This window comes from Thunnus albacares, chromosome 4 (genome assembly GCF_914725855.1).
Source record: "Thunnus albacares chromosome 4, fThuAlb1.1, whole genome shotgun sequence".
NCBI classification, from domain to species: domain Eukaryota; kingdom Metazoa; phylum Chordata; class Actinopteri; order Scombriformes; family Scombridae; genus Thunnus; species Thunnus albacares.
In genome coordinates this window covers 29,231,950-29,246,931 of record NC_058109.1, presented here as the reverse complement: position 1 = coordinate 29,246,931, position 14,982 = coordinate 29,231,950, and the positions used below count along the sequence as shown (strand labels likewise).

Genomic DNA, 14,982 nt, shown 5'->3' with positions numbered 1-14,982 from the left:
TCCTGTCTCCTCTCAGCTATCCACTATTTCAAACCAGAAGTGACCAAAAACCAAACAGGAGGTGACCCATCTACAATTGAACAAACCTTTATTTATGGACAGTGATTCTATATTTTAACAAGAAGGTATGCAAACACACATATACACACATGGAAAGTGGTTTGAATCAGTCCTATGTTCAAAAGGCAAGCGGTTACAGCAGAGAAATGAACAGTAATTACAAAAACACTTTTTTTATTGCTCTTTACAGCAACATTGAACTTCACCTTTAGCCTGGATCATTAGAATACACAAGGAGAGTTAATACTATTTACACACAGAAATTATTTACATTGGCAAAGCCTGAGGGGACACAAAAAGCTTACTCTACAGTCTCATAGTGCTTGACAGTTGAACAATACTCCATTCTCAGTATAGGGGTTTGTGATGGATTGATGAAATTTTCAGTCTGTGAGGGAGGCCATGTACAGTTATCACATCCAACACCCGTTTTATCATAAGACCTGAGCCAAAAAACATACAGACCACAAACAAAAGAGAACACAACTCCAATTGAAAGACTTCTTATAGATAATAGAGAAAGAGAACTATCATTTGAATACCCAACATCCCACATCACAAATTACAGCACTCTCGTCTGGCTTCAGTTGAGTGTTCAGAGTCGCAAAATCAAAGCACAAGTTAGTTTTCTTAGAAAATCGCTTTTCTGCATATCCTTCCAGCTTTGAAATGTAGGCTCTGTACTCAAAATAGTCAAAATAGTTGTGGCGTTGCGGCTTCTTGTGTCTCGTAAAATGAAATACGAGGAGGCCGTCCATCAGTACAACTACTCAAAACAGCACAAGCTTATTAATAAGACACCATTAAAAGATTTCTTTTACTTTTCATATTTTCAATTTTCTGTACATGATAAAAGAAGACCGTGTCTTTCGTTCACACTCTGACAGTCACACGCACACAAACACACTTGAGTGATACCAGAGAGTCAAAATAGAGGCAGAGCATCAACGCTGCTGTCTCTTGTTTCTTACCAAGTGAATACTTCTGAAGTAAATACTGTAAGACTCTCACTTTACTCAGCCCAGTTGTTGTACAATTAGATTGTAGTACTACTCATTTAGCAGGAAATGAAAGAGGAAATCTGTTTTCACATGCAGTGGTTAGAAAATACATCATTTTAAAGCTAACTCTAAGGATACAGTCTAGAGTACCCGTGAGTTGCTTTTGGCTTTCACATGCCGTCACTGTGGATTCTAGTATCAAAAAACACAGTGAAACTTCAGGTGACGTGTATTGTCTCTCAGTAAGAAAACAGGAGAGCACACGAGTCAAAGTCCAAGCTGTTTTCTTACTCCAGCTGTTGCAAGAGGTGTCATATCTCACCCCGTGAGTTTCCAGTGTGGTCTGAACAGAGACAGTGTTTATGCATGATTGTAGGTTACTGTGTAAATGTGTAACTGTAGATGCCAGAGGGCTGATCCAGCACCCGAGGTGGGTTCTGTGGTTTAACAGAGTCTACACAACCCCTTCGATGAAACTGGTGTCCAGGTGAACGATGAGCATTCTCAGGAAGGACATCTCTTTGCGTGTGTTTTCGAAGATAATCCGCGGGTCGTCTGATTGGCATCTGAGGCAGTTGGGGGCCATCACCATGGCCAGGTTGTTCACATCCATCTTGGTTATAGCCACGTTAGAAGGCTGGGCGAATACCTGGAGATAGTCAGAAGGTACAAATAAGGAAAGCAATGAGCAAAGAAGAGTGTACAGACTGACCTTTGACCTGTGGTGAGTAATGCATGAGTTACGTTCAGTTACCAGGTCAAATCATTAATATTTTTGGTTTGTAATCAGATTAAGTGTTTTATATGAGCAGTATTTCAAGTTGAGACTTGAGGGTTTTCAGTGTAGATTTTGTTTTGTATAATTGTGAGGATTAGTTTGACTATTTTTTGTAGATATATCAGGATAGATGTTCACACCACATATTACACAGTATATGTAAAAGATACTGCAAAAATCTAATAATTTACAACACTACACAGAATGAAACAAAAGATTAAAATCATTTGACATTGAGTTTTAATTCTGATTTTCAGTTACAAAATAAAATATTTTGTGTATTTTTCTGCTTTAGTTATTCAAATATTTTTTGTATTAGTTTTTTTTATCTGACAAAGGTTACACTATGGCTTTTCACTAAAACACACTAAAGAAAAAAGGAGACATTTAAGAAGAATGAGAAAAAGACAGCAGGCAAAAACATGTGAATATAGTTACTATGGTGTTACTGGAATAGGGACTCGGGTAAATTAGGGTTGTGTGTGAGTGTTCGGGTGGATTATAAATCTAAGACAACATGGTTACCTGCAGGAAGTGGATGAAGTAGCAGAGCACCAGCCTGTTGAGCTCAGGCAGAGACTGAACCACAGCGATGGCCGCCACTGGGTCGTCACAGTTACTGACGCACTGTATATAGAAGTCCATGGGGATGAGAGGTTCCTCCAGTTCCCGATACCACAGCTTCATCAGAGAGGCTTAACGAGACAGACACACTCTTAATATGCATGTTCAAACTCTGTGTATACACGCAGATGACACAAAGCAACAAATAAGTCACATAAAAATGCATCTTTCCTCACCTGGAACATTGGGATCTGAGAGATTCTCTGGGATCCTCCACTGATCTACTTGGAGCTTCAATGCATTCACTTCATCAATGTCTCCGGGCACTCTGAAGACAAAACACAGCATGTCAGTTACATTCAATGGCCACAAGGGGGACCCCTACCTCTATCTCTACTTCTACTTCATGCCCTGCAGCAAATCCATTACTTATGTACACCCAATTGGCTTCAAATGAGGCCTGGTGGCTGAAAGTACTGCTCTTTGTTTGCAGTGCTTCTTTGGAACAAAACAAAAACAGAAAAGACATAATATAACCAAACAACGCAGTGTTCAGGGAAGCAGAGTTTCACGATGAGATCCGTATATAGTATGTTTGACCAAAAGAAACAGTTTTCCAAACAAGATGTAACAGAATGAAATTTGCTGGGGGAAAACTCTACACAAACACACAGTTGTGAAGCTCCCACGTGCTTGTAAGCTTAAGCAGTAATGTAAACTCACATTATGAAGTATCAAATTAAACAGTGCAGGTCTCAGCAGCAAAGCAGGGCTGTGTTTGTTCTGCTGTCTGCTCTGTGTACTGAACACAGGGAGAGCCTACTTTGATATAAGGGGATACAGGAGACCACACACACATTTGTTTATATACGCTATACATACAATACACTACACACACATACAGTACATAAGATCCCCTCTAATTTCCTAGACTCCACCTCTCTCACACCGCTCAAGTCGAGGCATGTGATTGGATGAGTTGGGGCTGTCTTACCTGAAGATGCCCTCTGTCTGAGCCCCTCCGAGAGCCAGAACATACTGGGAAAGCTGAACTTGTACCCAGGGCAGTTTCCTGTCTGGGAAAAGCTCGCTCTGCCTCTCCATCACCTCCTCCAAGGAGCTGCCAAACAGGGAGGGGGTAACGATAGCCCGCCTGCTGTGGTCGATCTCTTCCAAGGTGGGCTTACGTAGCCCCTGGGAGGGGACACGGGGAAAAGAACGAAAGATTTACTACCTGGAATTGTCAGGGACTACGATACTAATCATGGCTGTGCTGTGTCTACAGCTGTGTTACTATGACTGTCTGTGTTTATGTCTCTACCTGTGACTGTGTCAGCGTGCCTGTAATTATGTCTAACTGTGACGGTATCCAGTGTGACTAAGATACGAATCACAACTTTCAAACTCCTATTTTTATCGTGTGGAGATAAAATATTTTTGACAGCACTTGAATGCAACATCAAAAGCTTAACTCCTCTCCTAGTGTACCTTTTTGCCTCCTGTGATCGCCACCTTTTGCAATTTCCGATGACAGAACTTGGCGTATGTGCTGATAGGCAGGCCTGTAACGTAAGAGAAGAGACAAATTCAGCACTGAGGAACAATGAAACCCAACTCCAAAAGAAACAATACGCACACTCTCACCATATCCTAAAAGACCCCCTAGGTAAAACCCTTAAGCGTCAGGCATTACTGAACACACAAAATAATAAATTATTAACACTCTTTCCCACAAACAGGACAAGCAGTGTGTTTTTCCCACAGATGTCAAACAGTGTATGAGAGGCAGGCAATGGTAATTGGAGAGACATGTTGACAGTGTGATTCTAGCATATGGGGATTAGAGCAGGCCGGGCTAAACTGTCAGGCTGAGGGAAGATTTACTGCTGTTGAACAAAAGCTTTAGAGACAGGATCCGGCCTACGCATCCAACATTCAGGTGATTCATCAGCATAGGCTGAGACAAAAGCCTCTGGAGAGAATGAGAAACACACAGGCTCCCTGTCTCTTACCTGCCCTAAGTAGCTACTGGAGAGCCTAGACTCTCTGATTTCTGAGGCAGGTTGTACGGGAGACACGAGCTACGGAAGAACCTGATGCCACCCTCAAACATTTTAATTGAGATTCTGTACATTTCTGTTTCTTAATCAAAAAGCAAACAGAAAACCTTGACTGATAGGCCACGGTGTGTACTCATAAAATAAAAATAAAAGCTATCCTTCATCTCTGTGGTAACGGTTTACACTAAACACTGAGCTCTCATGGGGTCTGTTCCCGTTCCAAGAGTCTCCACTGCATCAGGTACCTGAACCAGGGCCAGACAGACAAACTTACTGATGGGGCTTTACTAAGTAACAAACACTTTCCATCATATTCCCTACAGTCAAAGCCCCAAGATTTATGGCAAACAGGTGACTCCCATGCATGCTCACAACTGCTGCTAATCTGACCAAGTTCGACTATAATTATGTCTAATTAGAGAGATCATACCAATAATTTGCCCTTGATCTCGGAGAAGACTCCCCCCCCCACCACCACCACCCCAAAAGCTCCCAATATAGCGACTGCTCACTCTCTGGGAGAAAAGCAAGAGTATGGAGCCCTGTGTTGCAGTGAGAAAGGGTTTGGAAATTACTGGTGGTCTATATTTACATCAGGTTTGATGCCATGAAAACAACAACAGCCAGGCAACCAAAGCCTGGGAGAAATGCAAGCTCATTAGGAGCTTGAGTGTACTGTACCAGAGAACGGCATGACACCTGTCTGCACATATTCTTAACAAGAAAAAAAAAAAAAAACAGCCATTAAAGAATGTTGAGGAGACAACTTCTGTCTCGTCTTGGTTTCTGTCTACGAGACGCTCATCCAAGCGCTGGCTGAAACCAATGCGCCCCCGAGCCCAATAGAGTCTGTCTCCAAGCAAGAGCCTCCAGTTCCCACATGCAACTCCCACTCCTGCTGCTCACAGCTGCTCATTGCTCTGGTCAGACAATGTATGTGTCCCAGCTCCTCCATTCATCAAGCAAACAGCAGCTCTTATTATGCTGTTTTTGTACATGTGAGCCTTTTTCTGGTTGCTGGCCATCATCAAGATTCCCCTCTCTGAAGACCTTTCGAGTTAGTCAGAAACTTTAGGGTTTCTCCATGACCTCTTAGTCAGTTGAATGTTTTTCAGCATTAAGCACTGACTCTGAGTCACTGAAGTGCGATGTGTGAGGCCACTGCTGTGGTGTCTGCTGTGAGACGATTGGGTTCCTCTGTGGTGACATAATCATGAGAGCTGGCGGTGTGGGCTGCTTTAATGAGGGCACGTGCCGGTGAGTAGGTATCCCCTTTAATGGCTCTCTGACATGCAAGTAGCGAGAGAGACCACTAATATGATTCACAGTGCCGTCTATTGTGCGCGTACAGAACCTTCTGAAATTCTCATCCTACATATTTTTTTTTCAGCCCGACTTTCTGTGAAACCCATTCATTGTGTCTGCAAGTACATCAGCATGTACTCATCTGACAAACTGCACAGCGCAGAATTTTCCATCCCACTCAAAGTGGTCACTCTACAGGGAGTGATAGGTTTGATTTGTAATGGCTTGCATTGCTTGGAGACTCTAGACAGCTTTTGAAGAGAGTAGAAAAACATCTTTGGGACTCTCTACTCTACCTACTTTATGCTCTGTCAAACTGATAATCTTGTACAAATGGGAAATACTGAAGAGCCAATGATCTTAAAGCTCTATCTAGGGCAAAAGACTGAAGAGCAAATAAATGAACAAAAGATTTACCCTCTTCTTCCTCTGTGTTCTGTTTCCGCTTCTTTCTGGACTTTGAATTCTTCTTGAGCTTCAGTTCCTGCTGTTCCAATATGAACTGGGTCACTATGGACGATAGAAGATAGCAAAGGTCAAATTTCTGATGGTAAAAAGATTAACCAATCACCTTACTGAGCTCATCATAAAATAACAGCTTTTTTTTTTTTATCATGACTACACTGACTACCTTTAATTAAAATTGAACAAGGAAAAAGAAAAGGAGAGAAGAAAATAAATGTTAATTTGTTAAAAAATATTTCTGGGCTCACAAACAATGCTGACTATAAGACAACAACTCAGGGAGGTATAGAAGAAAGAAAGGTGACCCACCCTGTTGCTCAGTCTGAGACTCACATTTCTTGTCGCTGGTGGGCTCCATGTGTCTCTGGATGTAGCCCTCCAGGTAGCAGCGGAACTTGGGCGAGGGGGCGAAGAAGGCCAAGCTGACAGCCATCAACTCCCAGCCCGCCGCCAAGCTTCTGGGGGTGGCATTACCTGTTGTCTGCCTCACCAGCTGCACATAAAGCTCATCTCGCAGCCCTGGCATGTCCCAGCACTTGGTGACAATGAGCAGGGCACAGTGGCGGCGGTCCAGACGCGAGGGCCTGTCTCCCATGTACGCCTGCACCAGCTTGAACATCTCGCAAGCCTCCTTCCTGACGGCGCGGTTGCTGGTGACGAGCATGGGCTTTTTGATGGATCCGCGGTTCCACGACAGCATGTTGGCGATGGAGACACGGCGCCGGAACAGGCCTTGCGTGTGCATGTTGAGGTGCTTGCTGGCCCAGTCCTCCATACCCATGTCCGGAGGTGGGGGCTGCCGCAAGGTGGCATAGGAGAGCTGGTAGGAGGATCCCCCTGCTCTTCCTCCTGCCCCATCACCTCCCTCTCTGTTGTCATGGTTGGTAGGGCGGTGGGGGCCAAGGGAAGCGGTTCGCCCGTCCACCATGCCTTTCTTCCTGCTCTCCAACTGAGCCTGCAGCTCTAGGGTGCCCGCCTGCAGGGGAACAAGAGACGGACATGAGACAGATAAGAAGAGTTATACAGAGGAGGAGGAAGAGGGAGGGTGAAGGTTGACCAGAGAGAGGGATAGAGGCATGAGTGCAGCAGAGGTACGATATGTATGTGTATGTGCAGCTGCACTGTGTCACACTGAGAGCTGGGCTGCTTTCCGCCTACTCTACGGTGCTGGGACTCGAGGGGGAATTGTTGCAGGATCGGCACATTAATTTCCTAATGCCTGAAAAGAATCTCCCCAAATTCTCATGTACACTGGCCTCAGCAGCAGGTGACCAGATAGTGGCGTAACAGTTCTTACCCCTGCCTCTCCCTACAACAGGCTCCCCTCTCCTGCATAAGCAAAGCTACGCTCTACACAAGACCTCCCAGTGATCCCTGCGGTTGGGTTTACGACCATAAGGAGCACCTTACCTCCTTTAATAGAGAAAGCCAGTAACCAGATATGCTCTGCAAGCAGCCAGGAACAACATGGAAACCGAGCCAGAATTAAAGCTTAAATTTACTAATGGAACATAAAACGCATTGACATGTCTTTTCAATGAGACCTTGATGTAATATGGAGCCGACAAGTGCCAGACAAGCTGGACTTTAGATTTTGGGTTTCTCAATCAAATGGAGCAGATCTGTGGCTAAGCTTTGGCAGAGAGCCTATACGGTCGTTCAGAGTTGAAGTTTTTTTTTTAAAATGGGCGACAGAGGTCAACTCCAGAAGATCAAATGCAACAAAGTACATACTTAGCTGAGGAAAGAGACAAATGCTGTGCAACTTTTATTTTCAGTAAATTACACTGTTATACAGATAGCTTACAGATGCACCAGTACAGGGTGCTTATTTAGCCATGCTATGGGTTGGGACACAACAGCGAAACAGTGGAAAATACTCTCAGCTTATAAAAACATGAATTATTCATGGTCTTTGTGGAAATGGTCGGAGTTTAAGTGTGTCCTTTAAATAAGTTAGTTCAAAGGTCTTTCAGCAAGAACAGAATGTTCAAATATGGAAAACGTAGAGCTGCTCATACATAGCAAGACATAATCTGTGAGTGTGTGTGAGTGATATAACAGCAGGTCTGCAGAACATTCCAGGACAGACTTAGGAGGCCCGCTCAGTGCTCCTTGGCTGTTGTCTGACATGAAAGCGCTACAGTGGTATCAATAAGCTTTAGTACCAGTCTGCCTCCCTTTCCTCCTCCTCCTCATCTCCCTGCCAAGCCTGGGCCATATGGGCCGCAGCGGCCCTCCTTCCTGACCGAGGGGAGCCATGTCCTGAATCTCTCTGGCCTGGCATGGGCCCCAGATGCCCAAGCACAGAGCTGGCGTATGAGTATACAGTACCTGCAGCGCAAGGCAGATGGTTGGTGGTAAGAGGATGACAGGTAATGCTGGGACTGTGGCCATTATAGACAGCAGTGCCCAGCCTGCCCACAGCCTAATGTCCTGGGGACATTTAGGCATTCAGGATTGGAATGTAAGAGGCATTACTCACAAGATGCCTTGTGTTATTTTCAAAGAGACAGATTAGCCTTACTGTTTTCAGCCAAGAGCTCCCTGATGAATCAAACATTCCCTATTCTAGTTGCAGAGGCGCAGTGGGACTGACTTGCGTCTAAAAACAACACTGTAATGTATGGAGTTATGATGTGTGATTCTGTTGCAAGAAGGGATTTGGAGATTACAAATAGCAGATCTTGGAAGTGGCTCCGCATGCTGCTACTTATATAACTGTTTTAAGAGTAAAATAGTTCTTTTATCTTTGATCATGTGCACCTTTTGTAAGGACCCTTGACGTCAAGATAAGCCGTCACCACGGTCCATCAACACGCGGTCTCTCTGTACTTAACTCTGCAAAGTTGAAATATATCAAAATCTATTGTGTTGTCTAGGTTTTTTAAAAATCTGATCTGCCCCCATAGTCAAGAGGAATATTTTCTGCACAGCCAAACAATCTGTCCTTTCTTCCACTTCCAGCTCTCTGAGGACTAGACACACTCAAAAATACAAAAGTAGCAGCTAAAAATGTCCATAATGTGCAGATGCTTTGTTCAGGCATGACTCGGCCTCATTTGACACAGTGAGACTGAATTCTTCTCTAATTTAATAGTGAATCTGGAGACACATCAGTAATAAGAGCACTTCTTGACCAAATAAACCTGAATCCAAGCAAACCTGCTGAGGTAAACAGACCACACAATAACACAGACACAGTTGAGCTCTTAATCAGGCAGGAAAGTATCATAATATTAGATTAGCCATGATGTTTTCTCTTACAAACTCTATTTTGTTATTAACAACACTTTAACTCACACACAGTGAGCGAAATTACCTTTTTTTACCGGCCAAAATAATAAAATGCCTTTTTGTGTCACATATACATTTGTGTCTGTTCATTTCATTGAGATAATAAGGTATTATGTTGAATACTGTACTGTAATGTCCTGTATGGGACACTAAACTAGGAGCGCTCAAGACAGTCTGTAGCTGGTGCTCCTTCACCTCAGACCATCTTGAGCACTCCTACAGTTTTGTGGTGCTGTTTAGACGCATGTAAAAAACATATGGTGCACACGTCAACACTGTAAACAAACATGAGTAATTTCCTCTGAGCCATCATGCCAGATATTTTATTACATGACTATTTTGGTACACATATTTACCTGCCATTGTGGCAGATAGTCCTCTGGGATTTACTCGCCAAACGGAAAATCTATCCACATTTGGTGCTTAGCAGGTGTTAATTTCAGACCTCTCTCTCTCTCTCACACACACACACACACACACACACACACACACACACACACACACACACACACACACACACACACACACACACACACACACACACAGGGGGTGGGGTTACCTGAGAGGGTGGTCCTGGGGTCTCTGGTGAAGACAGGCTTGCCTGGCTATTGACACTCATCTCCAAGGTGTCCACCTTTTCATAGGTCCTTTTCTGCCTCCCTGGTATCTCCAGAGGGGTCAGTGCAGGGTTGCCATGGTTACCTGCCCTACTCAGTGAGCGGGTAGCCCCGGTGAGGTCCTCTCGTGATGCGCACCTGCCAGCTGACCCACCTCCTCCTCCGTACCACCTGAGTGAGTTTGCAGGGGAGCGTGTCCGAGGTACGACCCCTCTCTCCCCCATTTCCGGGTCCAGTCCTGCTCTCACCTCCCTCATGGTGTTGGAGCGACTCACCACCTCCCTCATCTCGGCCATCAGCCTTTCATTGAGGGCGCACAGCTCTCCACTGCTGCCTACTGACCCCGGCCTGCCTCCTGCACCGCCACCGGCTCCCACCCTCCTCCTGCTCTTTCTTCTCAGACTTGGAGAGGGGCCTGTGGAGTAACCAGAGTCTTGATAGTTTGCTGTGGCCTGTGGAGTTGAGGAGGGGAAGTCCTGCGAGGCCTGGCTGCTCTGCCTACTGTGCCGCGCCTCCATTGCGCGCTGCACAGTGGCCTCCAGCACCCGCCAGCTGTGCTTCTTGTCCAGTGTACTTGGGCCCGGGGTCCCTGGCTCTCTGTCCCTCAACTGACCTCGGGCCTGGGGCAAAGAATGAGCGTGGGACTGGGGATGTGGCTGAGGCTGGGTCAAGACAGGGTCTTGCCTGGAGGTAGGGGAGGGGGCACGTGTGGGTACAGGGGAGCTGGATAGGAGCTGTTTGGGGTCCACGTTGACCATGTGCTTGATGCACTCCAGACCAGCTGGGCTATAGTCAGAGGCAGAAGGATTCCTCCTGTGTCTGGACCCTGGATGAGATGAACCAGGGTGCTGGAGGTGTCTGGGTTTCTGGAGGCTATGGGTGGGCGTCAGGCGAGACAGAGGTTGCCCGTTGTACAGGTGCGCCCCCTCTACCTCCATGTCTATTGGGGGTTCATCATATATGGGACAGTCTGAAACTGGCTCGTCATAGATTGGGGCAGTGCAACCATACTGGGGGGAGACAGGACGTGGTGTGCTGGTCTGTGACCTGTGCAGGAGTGGACTAGGATGGCCACTTTCTGATGTCACCAAACAGAAGCTGCCATTGCTGGCTTTTCTCAGGTGATGAGCCTGGCGTGTGTCGGCTGCCATTTTGCCAGAAGGGGCAGTTTTATATCCCTGGTTGGTGCTTAAGTGTCCTCCTTGGGTCTTACTGCTGGATGAGTGGAGCGTGAAGGTGTTGGCTTTGCCGTGTGCACTGTGCTGGAGGTGCTGCTGCTGCAAAGCTGGGCTTGGCTGGCTACGGCTCATGCTGTTCACCTTTACCAACATGGCCGCCTTAGAACCAGGAGCAGGCTGCCATCTTTGAGAAGCATCTCTGAAGGAGAGAAGACATAGAGTAAGAATAAGATGTGATGTCAGTCAAAGAAACAGTAAATATAAAGATAAAAATAAAAGGCAACATATTCAACAGACAGTATCCTAAAAGCCAACAGTATTATGAAAGCATTATCATCATATGCAATCAAGCATGGGCGCAAAGCCATCTGCTACATTTCATCTGTTTCAGAAAATTCCAGGCTGACAGGGCTGGGAAAATCAGCAGCAATCCACAAATTCTTCTCCAAACATTTCACTGACCTCCAAAAACTTCACTCCATTTTTAGTCTGGCAGTCATAATAGCCTTGTCAAACCCATGAGACAATAACTCCTGTGTGTGTTGTGTGAACCAAGTGCCTAAAAATACTAAGTGACTGAACACAACACATCTCACTGACACCCGTCCACATTTCTTCCTAACATGTGTGACTTGAGGTCTTGAGAATATACATAGAGTAATGCTGTATAATAGTTGTGCATCTGTGAAGTAGCTAATGTTGGTTTCATCTATATATGACTATCACATGGCATAAAAGTCTGCCATCTGAATCACTGAGTGAACGTTTGCACAGTAATCCAGCAGGCCACATGAAAAGAGGTTGATCTGAAAGAAGTCAAGTTTGCAGTAGTTCACAGTTGAGAAGATCTTTGCTCGGGTCCAAAGGTTAATTCTTCTCCTTTTGGTTGAGTGGCTAGGCTAACTTCAAACCCAATGGCGCACTGCTAATCCCAGCAACATAAAACAATCTGCCATCAATCTGGTCACGCTGCTCTGGTCTACTGCCCTCCACTCTGCTGTCGCCTCATAATCTTCCCCTGCAATCAGGACTTTTCATTCCTCAACTGATCAAAAACTCACCCTCTTACACCAACCAGTGTGTCTAAAGCAGGCATTATTGCACATACGCACATGACATAGTTGGTGGCTGGCCTGAGTAAGACGCATGTGACGCAGTACAGAACATACAGGCTCAATATACTTCCTGGCTTACTCAAATCAAACAGGTAAGTAAGTTTATAGGCAGGTAAATGAGACTTACCTTCCCTCCCTCCACCCTCTCTACTTAACATTCAGTTAGGTGATTAATGAGAATCAAAGCTGATCACCTTCTGTCCTCGTAAATCCAAACATAAACACAGACCAGTGTAGAGCCAGAGCTAGTGTTCAAAGGCTTCCCTTTTCCAAGAGCACTACGACTCAGTTGAGAGTTGGGCTGTAACGGCAGGAAGAGGACGCAAAGGGAGGAGGGAAAGAGGCGGAGTGACCCCCCTCTCCTCCCCACATCTCTCTGGAACAATGCAGAAACAATTCCCCTGAGGTCCTCAGGCCAACGGCAAACTTCCTTTAGTCCTCCTAGCTATAGCTCAGCATTCTGCCTCTCTCTCTCTCTCTCTCTCTCTCTCTCTCTCTCTCAGGAACCTGTGCCACCCCCGGTCTATAGAATGAGTCACACCACCTCAGAGGTTTGAATGTAAACAGGCTCTCATCTTCAAACGGTCCCAGAGATTCACCATCCAGGCTGCGTCTATAAACAGCTGGGTCTCAGCCACCTGGCGCAGCACCAGGACAGTCTGCCACAACCACTGTTGTTGGGAACACTCCAAGGCCCCCCCCCTTCACCACTACCAATCAAGACAGTTTACTGCCTAACACATAACACACACACACACACAGACAGACACGTGTGAAGACAAGAAGCTCTGATGGATGGGATTCACCTCAAACCACCACTGTTTAGTTGTTACAATCAAGTGTGACTGTGTATGGTTATACAGGGCTGTGAGGGGGGTTGATAAGTGACAGCTGTAAACGTGAGAAGCCACTGTTTGTACTCTTTTGAAACGGTGTATGTTTTCTCACTCTGGTCCTGTCAGGCAGGAGGAGGCGATACAAATGCTACAAAATCTTTCCCACCTTGGCAGTTGACGCGGGGTTGACTGTTTAGCACCGGTTTGCTACGGCAGGAACAGCTCACACATGAAACATCAAGGCTTTTCTTGTAATTGGACTGCCAAAGAACACAGCAGACCTCACACATTAAACCACAATAATCAAATTCCGCTTCCATTATCTACAAACACATCAAACCTTGTTGCTCACACAAAAAAAAAACAATCTATGGGGTTCATGTAATGGCGGACTGTAAAAGAAAAAGAAAAAGAAAAAAAAAAAAATCATGACTCTGTCCTCTATGTTCTCTGTGGGTGGGTGACGTACTTTATGAGGACTGACCCTGAGAGAGAAGTGACCACTACTTCCTGTCCGAGGAGGTCCTTTGGAGGTTTGGAGAGAGGGCTTCCCCGTATGTAACACAAACAGGAAATGCCTAATGTAATGTTCACACACTGCACTGAGGGCGGAAATATGGGCTTAATCTTAATTATATTTACTGTAGAACTTTACAATTTGTTTGACTTTATTTATTAGAAATTCTATATCCTTGGAACCAAGTTGCCCTTTCATCTTCATGTCCAAAAAATACAACACTGTCTCCTGAAAAATTTCATCCTTCTATGTTATTCCTGCCTATCCATACACACACACACACACACACACACACACACACAAAAGTATATCATATAATATATTCAGTAGCAACAGTAAACGGCCTATCCTTCAGGGACTGAAACTGAACACATTCATATGGCTGTGAGGAGCACCCTGCTAAGTCCAGCTCTCAGTGTTGGGAAAGAGGGATTTTGTCAGGCTTTGTCTCTGCTGTTTGCCTGCCATTGTCCCAGTCAGGCTCAGCAAAAGGGGGTATGTTCACCCCCTTCAGCACTGACACATTGTGCTAGCAGGGAGTTTGGTGTGATGATCATCACGATCGCATGGGGGCCAGTAGCCAACTCTAACAGTAAGGCTGTACAGTGTCTTCGATCTCTATCCAAAGCCTCTAATCCCATTACACAGCTAGAACAACACTCACATATCAGTAAAGCCCAGGTCAACCAAATAAAGTATGATTACAAACCCTGGACCGAAAGAGAGACAAGAACAGTACAATGGTGAGAAAATACAACAGGCCTAAAAGTGGGGAGACCAACTGGTGGTGGGGGGGTATGGGTGAGGGAGAACAGAGAGACAAGAGAGGAGGGTGTGAGCATGTGTAAATGAGAAGGGGTGGGGATTAGTCGTGGGAGAGTGCAGCAAGGGAATGAGCGGGAAGGCTGGAATTCCTCAGAGCTCATTCAGGGGCCTCTGCGGCAGTGTGGTGAGCCTCACACAATGCATGGTTGTACCATTGTCACGGAGACGCTTCTCTAAACGACAGCAATGGAGTGCAAGGAGGAGTGGGGGGGGGGGGAGAGGGGGGTAGGACAGGGGCTGAACCTGAAAGAGTCATCTTCAACCTCAGTCAGGCAAACAGACAGGCTCTTACGTAACCCTGAACAGGCCTGGACTTTATTCCAACCATGATGAAAGTTGTTTAGAAAGGGTGTGTTGCCTGCTA

General features: G+C 45.6%; 1 protein-coding gene across 2 annotated transcripts in view; it reads right to left on the bottom strand.

The window, feature by feature from the left end:
• Positions 1-71: 71 nt before the first annotated feature.
• The window catches only part of arhgap46a (Rho GTPase activating protein 46a), a 34,777-nt gene continuing 19,866 nt past the window's right edge, over positions 72-14,982 (bottom strand). The window contains exons 3-10 of one of the 2 annotated variants that reach the window (XM_044348647.1): positions 10,090-11,524; positions 6,543-7,209; positions 6,186-6,278; positions 3,892-3,965; positions 3,398-3,597; positions 2,640-2,731; positions 2,365-2,534; positions 72-1,710 (exon numbers count right to left, since the gene is read on the bottom strand). In XM_044348647.1, the coding sequence (XP_044204582.1) occupies positions 1,516-1,710; positions 2,365-2,534; positions 2,640-2,731; positions 3,398-3,597; positions 3,892-3,965; positions 6,186-6,278; positions 6,543-7,209; positions 10,090-11,524 (2,926 nt within the window). In that variant the 3' untranslated portion in view covers positions 72-1,515. The remainder of the gene's footprint in view (positions 1,711-2,364; positions 2,535-2,639; positions 2,732-3,397; positions 3,598-3,891; positions 3,966-6,185; positions 6,279-6,542; positions 7,210-10,089; positions 11,525-14,982) is intronic. The other variant, XM_044348648.1, reaches the window with a different exon arrangement.